General features: G+C 50.2%; 1 protein-coding gene across 2 annotated transcripts in view; it reads right to left on the reverse strand.

Annotated features, from left to right (window-relative positions):
* Positions 1-6,691: 6,691 nt before the first annotated feature.
* The window catches only part of adgrl1a (adhesion G protein-coupled receptor L1a), a 46,004-nt gene continuing 36,986 nt past the window's right edge, over positions 6,692-15,709 (reverse strand). The window contains exons 12-23 of one of the 2 annotated variants that reach the window (XM_084677335.1): positions 15,078-15,287; positions 14,357-14,577; positions 13,790-13,856; positions 13,559-13,650; positions 13,186-13,354; positions 12,639-12,767; positions 11,835-11,931; positions 9,411-9,533; positions 7,712-7,729; positions 7,303-7,611; positions 7,030-7,224; positions 6,692-6,981 (exon numbers count right to left, since the gene is read on the reverse strand). In XM_084677335.1, coding sequence (XP_084533461.1) covers positions 6,692-6,981; positions 7,030-7,224; positions 7,303-7,611; positions 7,712-7,729; positions 9,411-9,533; positions 11,835-11,931; positions 12,639-12,767; positions 13,186-13,354; positions 13,559-13,650; positions 13,790-13,856; positions 14,357-14,577; positions 15,078-15,287 — 1,920 coding nt within the window. Of the gene's footprint in view, positions 7,612-7,711; positions 7,730-9,410; positions 9,534-11,834; positions 11,932-12,611; positions 12,768-13,185; positions 13,355-13,558; positions 13,651-13,789; positions 13,857-14,356; positions 14,578-15,077; positions 15,288-15,709 lie in introns of both variants that reach the window. The other variant, XM_084677334.1, reaches the window with a different exon arrangement.

Genomic DNA, 15,709 nt, shown 5'->3' on the forward strand with positions numbered 1-15,709 from the left:
AGTGAAGTGTGGGGTGAATGAGTGGTCAGGGCTAAAGAGACTCCCCACTCAGGGAGTATCACAGAGGGGACACAACACCGACATTGGGTGAGGGTGTGTGGGGGGTATCAATCATGTATGGGACGTCATAACACAGACACTAATGGGACAGCCAAAGAGTAGGGAGGGAGGACTGAGGAGGTCATATAATTATAAATTAAGATGCTCTGATGCACACAATAATTAGCTAACAGCTAATTAGCGAGCAATCTGATTCGACAATGGCTAGGATTATGAGCAATCAAGGAAACGCACCCCACTGGGTCTAATCATCACAGACTGATGACACAATATCAGGAACAAGAAGCTTTCATGGGAGGCAAGATAGTTTATTCCAATAACCCAAACTTTTTAATGTTATGTCACTAACTAATTGAAAATAAAATGATCCCTGTTAGAATATTTCCTTCTTTCACAGAAGTACTCCCACCACCCCTACCCCCACCACAAATAGTCAACATCTAACCTTTTAGTTCTCAACAAAAAAAATAATTGCTCAACCAACTAAAGACATGGTTGGTTCTGGTCCAGCAACAACAGGAGGCAGAGTTTGATAGTTGACCCAGTGTGGGAGTACACTTTGACTCCGGAAAAGACTCCTTCTCCCACAATGCCTTTCTTTCACCTCCCTTTTAAGTGCTCCTTGGATGGAAACAGCCGAAATAAACCATCATCCCGCCTACAAGATGATCTGCATGCAGTGTGCGTGCATGTGTGTTTGAGGGGGCTGGGGTCCTCAGTTGTGGTACATACTGTAGCTGTGGTTAAATACCACATGAATAAACCATCACCAACGCATTAGCGCTTAAAGAGCTGCTTTTTTATTTCAACCTCCCAAAGCAAAGCTATGTGTTGAAAATGCAGCCTACTGTCTGACAAGAAACTATTCAGACCGCGATTGGACACAGCGCTCGTACATGTGGTCCGTTGGAAACAAACACGTTCACAAACGTGTGCTGTACGCGTCAGCACACAGCAACACACGACCTATTTCAGAAATGGGGTTCATAAAAAGTCTGGTTCTTGGACACAAATTAAATTTGGAGTAGTTTTTTATTAATATGTGCTGATACAGGGTTGCGCTGACCTGCGATGACACAGACACTCACAGAAAACCCCTTTGGCCCAGACAGCTGTCAAAGCAATGACTGTGAGAAAAAAAATAAAACACCATTCCTCAGTGAAAGAAAATAAAGCAATCAAGGTTTTTACATAAACCGCTCTTTACAAAGGAATCAGTAGTGTCAAATGAATAAGTGAAACAGTATAAGGAAAAAAAAAATCTAGAAAGAAGTACTTTTTGAACGGCAACCCCAAATGGCACAATACTAGATCAAACTGGTTCACCGATTATCATATCATGCCTCTTCTCACTCCCCTCCCTTACCCACCATGGTGAACACAGATTATCTGTATGTATGAATGTCCAATACTGTCTGGCTGGCCAGGTATGAGCTGGTATGATCTGGTATGAGCTGGTATGAGTTGGTATGAGCTGTCGCAGCCTATCCCGACCTGCTGCCCAGATATCCCTGTGCGCTCCTCCCTCACCCCTCCACACCCTCCCTCCCCCCACATGCATCCTGTCGAGTGATGACATCATGCCAGCCACTAGGGCCTAGGCCATGACGGGGCATTATTGGGCTGTGGCTTTCCAAGGGAGCTACCTCCAGCCATCAGGGTCCTAATGTCTGCCCGCATGCAGGCACTGATCAGCCCTTCTCCAGTAGACAGTGGGGCTGACCCCCAGGGATACGCAGAAATAGAAAAGCATGCCTACAGAAATGAACAGGTCAGTCCGCTCCTATGGTGTGTGGATGGACACGTAAACGTCAAATCCCTTATGATATCTACCTCCACTTCACTGTACACAGTAGATAGAACGACCTAACCTGTCTGGAAATGTGTGTTGAGTGTATGCGTACGCGTGTATTTTGATTTTGGACCAGGGGTTCCGTGTGTAGTGCGGGACTCACAGTCTCACTGTTTGGAGCACCCTGAATACCCAAGAACCCCCTTTGAACTGGTCCGACCCTGTGTATCAAAAATAGCGCCGGTTGGAGCCATTACTCAACACAAACAGAAACAGCACAATCCTCGTCACTGGGTTAATGTCATACTCCTAGGTACTCTTAAACTATGATATAGGTACTGTATATAGTCATGTGGACACATAACAAGAGACCAATAACAAAATAGTACTACTTTATCATTGTTTACATTTCTGTTTCAAAAATCTCTATAGGAAAGTCCTGCTGCTGCACACTCTAAAAATCTCCCTTGTCTAGTTGATGTGGCAGTTGATTCCTTCTGACAGAGCTGAAGCGAAATCAAACATGGCAGGAGATAAAGATTAGAGCCTTTTCCACCCAAACAGACCTCCATTTTTCCTGCTGCAGTAGAGACTTTAAGGGGGTTGTGGAGTTCATCTTCGGTTCCTGCTTAATCAATGGGAATTGTAATCTGATAACCTCCAGTCCCCTGACGGGCTACAGTAAGGCCTCTGAAACAAAACAGCACATCCTGCTTACTCTCCTGTACTACTGTGGATATGCTGCAGGCTAGCCAGTGCAGAGCTAGGCCAGGCTAGGCTGGACTAGGGCACCACTCTTGCCCCACTCTGGCCCCCTGCAGGCCAGTCCCCTGGGTCCTTGTGACCCACTGCTCCCACCCCTCGACCAGGCTGGGACGACACTACCGACACTACCATGTTTTCTCACTGAGCAGGGGGGTCATGTGACAAGTGTGTGAGAGATGCGCCGTCTGAGTGAGAGGGGGTCACCAGCAGGTCAGCTGATTGTCAGCTTTCAGGGACCTCTGCTGTCTAATGACAGAGCAGGCTGCGAGACAGAGTCTCTCTGGAATGTTCCACAGCTACCAACACACTGTTTGAGGGTTTACACCCTCTCAGCGGAAGTGTGAGTGTATGTCTGAAAGAACGAGAGAGAAATTAGATGACAGAGAGAGATAGAGGGAAAGAGACAGACAGAGAGAGAGAGATACAGAAAGAATTAGAGAGCGCTGGGAGGTTGTCTATGATTACTCTCAGTGTTATTATCCTAATCAAGGTTACAGACACTTTTAGATGTTCTGAAGATCCTGTTGTGCAGCCACACAATGATGTACACTGTATAATCACTATCATTACCACAATACAGTGCTATGCTGCTTATTGAGATATCAATCTGGTGTAAACAAAGCTTTTGACAAACAAATTAGCGGCAAAACAAAACTCTAGGAGAAATATGCCATGCTCTCGGTGCCTATTGAGAACATTTATTAAATCTGAAAGAACAGGAGGAGAGCGAAAGGGAGAGAGAGAGAGAGCCGCGTATGAGGAAACACTCTGCGCTGTACCTCGAGCTCAAACAATCAGCACATGATGTCAAAACAAAGTGAGAAGGAAGATGAAGCTCGTGGTGAAGAAGGGGAGAGGACATCGATGCCCCCCCCCCCCCTTTCCTAATCCTTCAGATAGAAATACATTCAGTTGTCCCTACTTGACCGATCGATGCTGTCGTACCCACCACAATGACGACAACTGTGACCTTTTCTCAATTCACAGTTGGACTGGGACTCTTGGCGAAGACGCGGATGGCGCGACCCCCAAGGCCCACGTCCTGTGCACACTACCGCGCCAGTCCTATGTTCCGTGGTCTTCAGCAGTATTGCACACGCGTCCCACGTGGCAGGGATTTGGGATAAGTACAGTCTCTTATCTGAGTCTACAGTTAGCGCACACTGATGTTAAGAGAGATACTCCAGCGTGAGTGAACGGATGATCGAATACCCTGATAAACCCCCCCCCCCCCCCCCCTCTGCCTCTCATCCCCCGCCCTCTGCCTCTCATTCCATGAGCCACACATTTACAGCAGGCTATCCTTTCTTAGCACAGAAGAAGTAGGACACACACACACACACCCACAACCCAGCAGAATGTCACACTGAGGTGGATGTTGGAAAATCAATCAAGCAGCATTAACATGATTTACTTCCTGCCTCCTCCCTCCTCTCAGCTCCGCAACACTACCTACTGGGAGGTGCTTGTGGAAAAATAAATCAAGTATGAATACATGAATATACAAATAAACATTCCACATTGATAAATAAACAGAGATAAATAAATCACCCAGAAAGATCTATAAATAAAAAGAGTGAAGGCAAACTCTCAGCGTTTTTAAAGTCAGGACAGACGTTTGGGGAAGAATCCTCATGAACACCTCTTAGCTGACAGCTAATCTCCAACACTTGCATATGGTGGCACATTGTACTGTAACACGTCTCGACTCCAATCACACTCGACGGAAGGCTACTCTCTTTGTTCTGCAGTCACATGTCCACCACAGTATGTCTGTCAATCACATTGTGTCTGAACGCCATGGAAACAGTGGCCGTAGCTGCTGCTGCCTTGTCACAGAAAATGAAAGATAAGAAAGGCTTTCTCATAGATATACATTTACTACCCTTTTATCAGATCTACCTTCAATTCGACCGACAAAACAGCTAGACGTACACACACACAGGCACACCACTCACTCACGTACTGCACATTCACTGGAACACAAACAACCGGGGGTTCACACACACTGGGCCCACTCTCACACACTCGTTCTCCCACATACAGGGCATGAATTGTCACGAGGCTCTGAAATAATGCTGAAACTATCTCTTAGAAACAGCAAAATGCAAGACTTTTTGATAGAAAGAAGGTCTATTGTACATGCTAAAAGCCCACCATATTTAAAAGGATGTAATCTAGTTATGTCTATGATATTTTCCAAACAATACATAAAACCGATATTACTTTATGGCTGCTGTCCTTCAACCACCATGCATGGCTGTGACCATGTGGCCCAGTCTGACATGTGATGACATCTAGCCCCCTTCCCCACTGAGCACGTCATGTCTGGGAATGTCAAAGGTCAAACAGTAACAACATGTTATGGGTTATATTACATAAAATTGTGCCAGGATTTTTTTTTCTCCATCTTTTTCAGTTGTATTCAAAATCCAGCACCCATTATTCTCTTTCTCTCTCTCTCTCCCTTTTTCATTCTGTTTCTTCTGAAAAAGTTATTTTTATTTTTTATTTTTTTTACTGAATGGCACAGCATTAGGGCATAAGGGTGAGAGAGTGAGAAAGAAAAGAAAAAAAAAACAGGGAGAGAGATAGAGTGTATCATTCAGGTCACAAACTCCAAAACATTTTTATTTTTTTCTTTTGTCATTTTGTTGCAGTACAAGAAGTCAGTTTTCATAGTATTTCTTACTTTTTTGTTGCTTTTGTTCATCTGGTTCTCTATTTACACACTAGAAGTAGAGTAGGTACTTTCAATTTTGTGTGGGTCCTATGTACAGAGTTAGACTTAAGGAGCAGCTGGAGCCGTTGCGACATTTAGAGTCTGTTTGTCACAGCCGCTCACAGGACACTCAGGCGTTCACGTCCAGCAGAGAGCAATGTAGCAGAACGGGGGGGGGGCATCCAGCTAGTTCATTCTAAACCTCCGAAACAATGCAAACACAACAGTCACTAAAGGTGGAGGCTCTCTTCTGGAGTCAGCGAGGCAGTCTTTCACTTTTCAAATGCCTGGAGAAAAAGAACGTAGAAAAGAAGTCGCTCCGTTGGTCGGCGTTGTCGCCTGCGTCCCCTCGACGTCCCCTCTTTTGCTCAGTCCTCCCTTCACCCCCAGTAGGCTGACAGGAGCCTCTAATGGTGGTGCGAACAGTAGAATCAATCCCTCCACTCAGTCTCTCCTTCGGTTCTGTACATAGTCATGGGTGCACAGCAGGATAGAAAAGGCAACTGCTCTCAGCCAGCCAGTGGAGCTCCTGTGGCTCCCACCGCCTGGTCGACTCTCAACTGTTGTTCCTGCTCCCTTTTATACTTGGATGGAGTTTTGTGTTCACTTTCTGATGTTCAGAGACAAGCACTTCTGTGAGTGAAAGTGTGTGTATGTGTGTGTGTGTGTGTGTGTGTGTGTGCGTGAGAATGATCCAGTTTCTGTTCTGGCAACGAAAAACAGAGTTATTTTTGGCAACACACTGAAGAGTTTTCAGAGAGATTTTTTTTTCTATGGTATAATGGCGCACTATATTCTCTGTCTCCATAACTAACTACTCCGATCAAATAAAGGCCAAACAATTGGAGGGATTGAAGATGAGTGAGAAAGACAGGAACTAGAAATTGAAAACTATTTCCCCAGACAAATGCCTGAAGAAACTCTGAGAAATTAAATATAAAGTATTTCAATGTTAGAAAGCATAGGAACATTTGCACTGTATGTCTAATACAGGGGTGGGTACATTCAGAGTGCCTAACTGGCGTCGACACACCAAGGAATGGAGGGATGGAGAAAGACTGGGGGAGGGGAAGGAGAGGGAGAGAGCAGGTTCTAGAGAAAAACACCCAGGCGTCGTTCTTCTCCGAGAGGTGCGCTTCGGGTCATGGATGAGACCGTTGCCGTGGAGACAGCTCAAACTCCCCCTGACGGTAGACTTTGTCCGCTCATCTGTCCCGATAGATACAAAGAAAGAGAAAGAAAGGCAACCGAACAAGCAAGAAGTGGAGAGGAGCGAGTGGGAGGCGGCCACGGCCGTCCTCCTAATTGCGTCATCTGCTGCCCTGCCTCTGTCCCCACCCTCCTGGTTCCAGTCACAGGCTGGTGACCAGCTGCATTTGTCCGTCTCCCTCGGTGTGGGGGGGGTCCTGGCCCTGCTGCCCGTCCCCGCTGGGCCTCCTGGGCGGGGCCTGGTAGAAGGTCTGCATGGGGGCCCCTCTGGAGCCCAGGGCGGGCCGGCCCGAGCTGTAGTAGAGCTCCTCTGGGGGCTGTGCGGAGCGCGGCACCACCTCCAGGGGCTCCGGGCTGCTGTCAGGGTAGGGCGAGTCTCGCAGGTTGGTGATACTCGTGTACAGGGAGTCCCGGGCCGGGGAGTCGGGTGGTCCTCCGTCCCCCTGCCCCCCCCCGGCGCTGTGGCCGCTGTGGCCGAGGCTCTCGGTGAGGTCGGCCGTGTAGCTCTCGGACTCCTCCGGGTCGCTCTGGTAGAGGACGGACTGCGCGCGCTGGAGCAGCAGGGGCTCCTCCAAGGCCTTGTACAGCAGCTCCACGTCCTGCGGCGTGCGCTGGCGCCCCTCTCTTGACAGGAAGTCCTGGTCTTCGTCCATGGTCAGCGAAGGCTCGGGCCCGGCTACGCCCGTGCCCCGTCCCACGCCGCCGTGAGGACGCCCCCTCGCCAGGCTGCCACACCCCCGGTCTCCGCCGCCGCCGCCGCCGCCTCCGGCCCCGCCTCCTCGCAGATTGTTGTGCACCAGCTCGGAGATGATCATCTTCTCGAAAGCCGCGGCGTCTGAGAGGTTGCGTCGTATGCCGCCCCCGCCGAGCGTCTCCGAGCCCCGGGGGTTGAGCAGGGGAGGGGGGCTGTCGGCTCCGCCCACGCCGCCGCCCAGGAAGTCACAGCTGCCCCCGGGCCCGCCCCCGGGACCCACACTGCGCAGGGAGTAGCTGTTGTTGAAGTTGCCGTTGAGGGGAAGGGTCTCCATACCACAGGGGTCTCTGGCCTTGGACAGGTTGCTCTCTGGACAAACACACGTGCACACACCTGGGTTAGGCATCACTGTAGGAACGACATACCGTAAGGCTGTGGAGGATGAAGTGGATTTAACGGTGATTCATACTTGGCTCACGGAAGGTTCCTGAAGGTCCATGAAGAAGCCACATGGAGGGAAGAGAAAAGAGTGAGATGTCCAAATCTATTCAACATATTGATTACTATAGGATATAGTATAATAATAATAATAGTTATTATTATTATCATAGGATATAGTATGCTTCTTAAGTACAGTAATCTGAATAGTGCATTATACTAAATCGACCAATTGTATTTCAGACCATTCAATCATTTGTGCTGCTGAGAGAAACGAAACAATATTCGACACAAAACAATGTGACACGTTAATGCGTTCATGTGTTCGAGTAAATGGACTCTGTGGTATGCAGACGCACACCTGTAACCTGTATCTTTGACATACAATTTCACCCCGTTTACACCTTTGTTACTGAATATGCTCCATACTTATTGCTGTCTGCCAGCTTGGCAGGGAGACATCCATAATTCATATTCCCAACTCGTAAAGAAGCGGTTATGTTTATTTTACGACTCGCCTTCCACACTGAAGATGTTGTGATTTTCTTCGCAAATTGCCGTCACCAACCAACCAAAGCTCGTGGCACGGCGTCCAACATGAAGCGCACGTGGGTTAAAATTTTAATGCGTGGCATCATTTTGATCAACGCTCTCCTCGGTGATGGGGGGGTAATTAGGCATTCTAATGAAGTACTTTTCTTACTTCCTCTACAGAAGCAGTCTAAAAATGGCCCCGCTCGGCTGCGGAGCGGATTGACGCATAGTGCCGAGAGGGTTTCAAATATTAAACAGACGCGCTGTCTTCAAATTTCAGCCTTCCGACACCAGCGCAGTTACTCTCCACTCCACTGGACGGGGAACCTTCTCGGGCGGTGCGCACACCACACCCACACACACGTACACCACACACACACACGCACACACGCACACGCACACGCACACGCACACACACCAAAAGCATACACACACACTTCTCTCTACCTTTACATTTGAGCCGGCACCTAAACTTCTACACCTATATCCATCAGAGACGGGCCTTTCACGAGCCGCTGCCAGGAGCAGGTCTCTGGACAAAGGGACCTATCTCCTGCGGTGCTCTGCCCATTATCAGTTGGAGTGAGTGATGTGCACAGAGGGGATCGCCTCAAAAAGCTGTTCTCAAGACTTTTGGCAGTCACAGATGAAGCTTAACTTCTAATCAATTTGTGGATGTTCATATCAACAAGGCAGGATTAGAGACCTGGCCAGATGGCTCAGTCAGCCCAATCAGCCTGACACTCACTCACCCTGGCAGGGGAACAAACACACTCTCACACCGAGAACATACACTGACAGTGAGGTAGAGACCGTGCACAAATGTGCTCTCTCTTTTCTCTCTGTCTCTGTCTCTCTCTCTCACCCCCCCCTCTCTCTCTCCCCCCCTTCTCTCTCTCCCCCCCGTCTCTCTCTCCCCCCCTCCCTCCCTCTCTCTCTCTCTCTCCCCCCCTCTCTCTCTCTCTCTGTCTCCCACCCTTTCTCTCCCCCCACTGTCTCTCTCTCTCTCTCTCTCTCTCTCTCTCTCTCTCTCTCTCTCTCTCTCTCCCCTGCCCCTCCCTCCCTCTCTCTCTCTCTCCCTGCCCCCCCCTCCCTCCCTCTCTCTCTCTCTCTCTCCTCCCCCCTCTCTCTCTCTCCATCTCTCTCCCCCCCCCCTCTCTCTCTACCTCTCTATCAGGGAGCATAGAGGGACGTACCAGTAGAGTTGAAGACCCCTGGAGAGGGAGGGGTGAAGCTCTCTGCCAGCAGGGTGTTGTACGGAGAAGTGCCGGTACGCGTCTGCAGAACTGGGTTGGTGAGGAGATGATTTCCCATGGTGGCTATGAGAGTAAGTAAAAAATCATGGACCATAAATATATAAATACCACACTATAAAATATCATCCTTTAAACATGATTTCAAATTAAATATTAGGAAAGAATATAAAAATCGAGGATTATTGGAGACTGCAAAAAATAGCACTAGAAACGGCACTCCATTTAGATGGATCTAGTTTCATTTATACCTGTTTTTTATTTTGTTTTTTTATTTTGCTAATGTTTTATGGAAAAATAAATTTCACAGTATTCTTCAAAGGATTGATGTGTTATGATTGTAACCTTTGAGTAAAAATACAATTGCGGTGAAAATGTGCTGTTTGGAGTATTGCCATTCAGTTTATTTATTTTTATATATATATATTTATACAGTATCTTTCGCATTTTACATTGTAGTCATAGAAAGGAATAGTAATGCATCCCATTATGCAGTCTGAAAGTGCAGCCATTGAAACACAGTTCATTTCACAGTGAAATGCGAATGCCACCGGTAGACAAATATAATTCAAAGAAATGGCACATTGAGAATGTTCTGGAATGCCCATGTATGGTAGGAGCCTGAGGCAGTCAAACAGAAATGCCATGAAATTAGAAATAGGACAGCATGACGGAGACTGGTCTGAGGCGAAATGCAACCTTCAGGTCTCACTCCTCGCATTCATCAGAAAGAGGAGAGAGAGAGGGAGACGGATGGAAAGAGAGAGAGAGAGAGGGAGGAGAGGAGAGAGAGAATATTTGAGGAAGGCACCCCCACACACTTATGCAAACATGCACACGGCACACACCAACACTAATTCTCATCCATCCATTATCCACTATCTCACTGACTGCGTCATATTCTTTTCTTCCTATTTTCTTTCTTTCTTTCTTTCAATTTCCCTTCACTCAGAAATCTCTCTTTGCACAACACTGAAAGACTCAGGAGTTGGCTATTCAAAAACACCTCACTGGAACATCCTTAGGAGAATATAGTGAAAAACAAGTAGTTAGTGCAGGTAGAAACTAGGACATGGAGAGGTGGGGGGAGTGTGTGCGTGTGTCTGTGAGGGCATGTGTCTGTGAGTGCGTGGGTTTGTGTTTGGGTGCGTATGTCTGTGAGTGCGTGGGTTTTTGTTTGGGTGCGTGTGTCTGTGAGTGCGTGTATTTCTGTCTGTGTACGTGTGTCTGTGCGTATAGCACCAGCGTTGCATCACCTGGACACAGCCCCACAGTCAGGAGAGAGGCCGCTGCACAAGAGGGGAAGAGGGACAATCAGGAAGACAAGAGATGCCCGCGATAAGCACCACGTCATTCCGCCAGATCCTTTCCCTTTAACGACGGCGTCATGATTGCGTCTCTCTCTCTCTTACCCTCTCGTTTTTCTCGCTCTCCGTGCCCCTCGAACACCACCGCTGCCTTTCCTTTCTTCGGAAGGCAAACTTTTCCCCCCGGTGACAAGACACAGAAAGCGTTGCACCACTTGTGTTGGCTGGTGCACCGCCGTGCGACTCCCCTCCCCTCTCTCGCTCCATGACGGCATCAGGGGCACGAAAGCTCCGCCCTCAGTCTCCCCCCCCCCCCCCCCAACCCTTCTCCTCCTGTCACTCTCTTCAATTAGAGTAATTACCCCCCGCTCGCTCCCACGCTAATCAGTTCATTAAAAACAAAATGGATGAAATTTGCATAAAGAGTGATGGTTGATTTAGCGACTGCCTCTTTGTCATCATCAACGCACGCCCCCCCCCCCCCCCCCCCCCCCGCCACCCCTCCTCCTTCTCACCACTCCCCGCGAAACCCGACCTCGGTTATGATTTTGGTCCCCATGACAATAGGGTGCCGTGGCGATGCCACTGCAGCTCATGGGGGCTGGGAACCTCATCTCTGACTGAATCAGTGCAGCTTCACAGGGGCGGGTCCCCGAGAGCCTACTGTGTCTGCGCGTGCGTGCAAGAAAGACAGAGATAGATAAAGAAAGAGAGAGAGAGAGAGTGTGACAGAGAGAGAGTGTGACAGAGAGAGAGAGAGTATGACAGAGAGAGAGAGAGAGACAGAGAGACAGAGTGATAAAGAAAGAGAGAAAGATAACAAGAGAGAGAGAGAGAGAGAGAGAGAGAGTGATAAATAAAGAGAGAGAGATAACGAGAGAGAGCCTACGTTTACGTGTGTGTTTGTGTCTGTGTGTGCGGTTGAACGTGCGGGAGAAGTCTACGTTCACGCGTGTTTGTGTGAGCCTGCGTGCGTGTGTCTCTCCGTGTGTGTGGCGCGCGCGCGCGTTATGTGATTGGAGATTGTCAGCCGGGGGCGGAGGGTGAGGAGGGGGCTCACCGCGGTTGAGTGTCGGGGTGCTGTTGATGTCTCCCGCCATGAAGGAAGATTCCGTCTGCTTCCGAACCGTGTCGTTCCACATCCTGCGGATGCGACTCTGGAGGAGGATCGAGAGCACAGTCAGAGGCAGGAGGCAGAGAAACAGACAGACAGACAGCAGGTAAATATAGCAACAACCAGACAGGAGACAGTCAGTCAGCAGGCTGAGGCAATTCAACACTGAGAAACTCGCATGAATCTACTGAAATAAAGAGATGAACACACAAACACAAGGAGAGAGGTTTGAAGTAAACAAACTCCCTCACAAACAAATCACCGGAGCAAACATAATAAGACTGGGACGTGAGTAACTAGACGCTGATCCAATTGTTAGATGCAGCCTCTGATTACACGTGTACCGTGATGAGTGATGAGTGCGATGATACCCTGTTAGGAGATTATGTAAAGTACAGATGAAAACTGTGGTAAATGTGTATGAAGCACATCAGTATGCACTATTATTTTCTGTTTGTGTTTCTCTTTTCTCCCCTCACGATCGAGAGAGAGATGTTGTCTTTTCTCCTTTGTCTCTCTGTGTATGTGCAGTTAACACGTACAGCATCTGGTTGTGTGTGTGTGTGTGTGTGTGAATGAATGGTTGTGTGTGTGCGCGTGTAGTCATGTGTGTGTGTATTTTGGGGGGATGGTCCTATGCTTGTGTGTGTTTATGGTTAGGTGTGAGTGCATATGGTTATGTGTGTGTCTGCTTGTGTCCATGTGTGTGTGTGTGTGTCTGACCTGTCTGTGGGCCGCAGCGTGCCGGGCCTGGCTACCAGTGTAGTAGCGGTTGTTGGTCCTCAGGGCAGAGTTCTTCAGGGATCCGTGGGAGGTGGTGGACGAGGCTCGGCTGCAGCAGTAAGAATGCCGCAGACACTTGCTGTACTCCTTATGGACCTGCGACACAGCGGAACAGCTCTTTAGAGAGGCACATAAACACACCCGCACACACACACACACACAGACGACTCACACATACAGCTGCACGCACAGACTTATCCACTCGCTCACACACCCCGCACACACAGACTGACTCACACATACACCTACACACACAGACTTCTTTACACGCTCGCACACCCGCACACACACACACACACTTGCGCCCACACACACCTGCGCCCACACACACACAACATTATTTGCTCTGGACACACAGCAGATGAAGGAGGTGCTTGGTTCTTTTACACTCCTACACCAATATTTACCAATATCAACCCCATAACCTTCCAGCATTCTATTCTATCGTGGGAAACTGCAAGAGTGTCTCCCCCGCCCCCCCACAGGAAGCCCCCGCAATCGAGCAGGCCTCTACCTTCTTCTGCAGAGCACAGTGGAAGATGAAGATGAACATGCCCTGGAAGGCGTTGAACGTGGTGAAGAGGTAGGCCATGATGACCGTGTTCTCGTTGATGAAGAGGAGGCCGAAGGCCCAGGTGAGTCCCAGCAGGAAGAGCAGGGCGATGGCCCCCAGAGCCCAGGACCTGGGAGGGGGGAGGGGAGAAGGGGGGACAACAGAGAGGGGGCACCTCAGCACCCGACGCTCGGAAAAGACACCGGGCAGCCGGCATCTGCTTCATCTCATTGCAAGGCGTGCATCGTTTTTTGGGCTCCGTCACATTGATTTGATTGGCCGCGGGGAGGGGGGCGGGGGTTGGGGGGGGGGGCTGGGGTCGAGGAGGGCTTACTTGATGTTGTCCAGGCGGCTGGAGTCCGGCTTGAGGGCGGACGAGTTGCGGATCATCTTGTGGAGGGTGATCATGAGGAACACCAGGTTGAGCTGGAGGGGGGGGGGGAGAGGTTGGAGGTTAGCGGGGGGGGGGGGGAGGAGGAGGGGGAGAGAGACGCCGATGGGTCACACAGCACTGCGACGGATCGTGGGATTGATTTTGCCGATGGTGTGATCGGTGTGGCAGTACCATGATGATGAAGGACACGGGCCCGATGAAGCTCCAGATGAAGTAGTTATCCACTCGCAGCCAGCACCTGGGGAGGGAACACACACACGCGGGTACTGGATGTCAAATACAGGCCAAAACATATACACCCATGCTTATGCACACGCATACAGAGAAACACAACCACACGCGGCATAAGGAATATTAACGCACAGAGACTCAAACACCACAGACACACACACCAGCAATTACACACCACACTCCTCAACCCCCAACCCTGCCTCCCCCACCCTGCTCAGAGGGATTACATGATGGAGGCTAATCATCCGGGTTTGGATAGCTGCGCTCAGAAAGCCTGTCCACTGGGAAGTGTGAGAGCCATCCCCTCCCTCCCTCCCTCCCTCCCTCCCTCCCTCCCTCCCTCCCTCCCTCCCTCCCTCCCTCCCTCCCTCCCTCCCTCCCTCCCTCCCTCCCTCCCTGCCCTCCCTGCCCTCCCTCCCTCCCTCCCTCCCTCCCTGCCTCCAGCCCTCCCTCATGACCCCGCCTCTCAATCTACAGGTGAAAAAAGCGGCCTGGCTTCACACGTACGCTTTCTTGGTCCCATAGCTGCGGTAGTCTATGGCTGCCGAGATGCCCACCACCAGGGCAGGGAAGCAGTAGCCACACAGGTAGTAGTACTTTTTGCGGGAGTACTCGCTCTCAAACACCTCCACCAGCATCAGGTACAGCTGGACCCCTTCCAGGCACATCCAGGAGAAGGCCGCCAGGAAGAAGAAGTGGAGGAGGCCAGCGAAGATGGGACAGGCAATCTGAGCACAGGCAGCAGAGAGACAGAGAGAGAGAGACAGAGAGAGAGAGAGACAGAGAGAGAGAGAGAGACAGAGAGAGAGAGAGAGAGAGAGAGAGAGAGAGAGAGAGAGAGAGAGAGAGAGAGAGAGAGACAGAGAGAGAGATAGAGAGAGAGAGGGGGGAGAGGAAGGGATATTAACATCAAACAGAGAGAGAGAGGGGGGAGAGGGAAATAAAAGAGAAAATAAAGAGGGAGAGAGAGAAAGAGAGAAAGGGAGAGAGTGGCAAAATAAAGAGAGACAATACAGGAAGAGAGAGAGAGAGAGGAGCAAAGGAGCAAATCAACAGGAGAGAGAAAAAAAGGGAGAAAGCGGAACCAAAGAGAGAAAACGGAGCAAAGGTGAGAGAAGCAGACAGTGCTCTGCTTTTATTGCGAGGAAAATGAAAAGCGGCGCCGGGCCCGCACGAAGCGTCTGCGTTCCAGCCCGGGGGGCCCTCCTAGCCGTGGGCCTGCACTCACGTGGTACTGCGTCTTGTCGATGCCGATGAGGAAGAGCAGCTCGGCGATGAAGAGGTTGATGCACAGGTTCTTGTGGATGGTGTTGCGGTCGGTCTGGAGGCCGCGCAGGAAACAGAAGGTGGAGATGCAGATGGCCAGGCACACCAGGGAGATGACTATCCCCACCCAGGTGATCACAAAGAGGATCAGCTCGTGCATCCGCCCCGGGTACTGAGGCACGGACATGAGGGGGGAGAGGGAGGGAGGGGGACGGGAGGACGGAGGGAGAGAGGGAGAGAGAGAGAGAGAGAGGGGGAGAGAGAGAGAGAGAGAGGGGGAGAGAGAGAGAGAGAGAGAGGGGGAGAGAGAGAGAGATAGAGAGAGAGAGAGAGAGAGAGAGAGAGAGAGAGAGAGAGAGAGAGAGAGAGAGAGAGAGAGAGAGAGAGAGAGAGAGGGAGAGAGAGAGAGTGATAGGATGTGGGAAGGAGGCATTTGGGAGTAAGACGTTGGGTGAGAGGGAAGGAGACATTGACAGAGGAGGAGAGGTGGGGGAGGAGAGGAGAGTGAAGGGGAGAGATGGCAGAGACGGAGCAGGGAGAGAGAGGTGAGAGAAGGGGGGAGAGAGCGAGAGCGGGGCGCCACGTTTAATATTT

This window comes from Hypomesus nipponensis, chromosome 17 (assembly GCF_054491055.1).
Source record: "Hypomesus nipponensis isolate SF chromosome 17, ASM5449105v1, whole genome shotgun sequence".
In the NCBI taxonomy this organism is placed as follows: Eukaryota; Metazoa; Chordata; class Actinopteri; order Osmeriformes; family Osmeridae; genus Hypomesus; species Hypomesus nipponensis.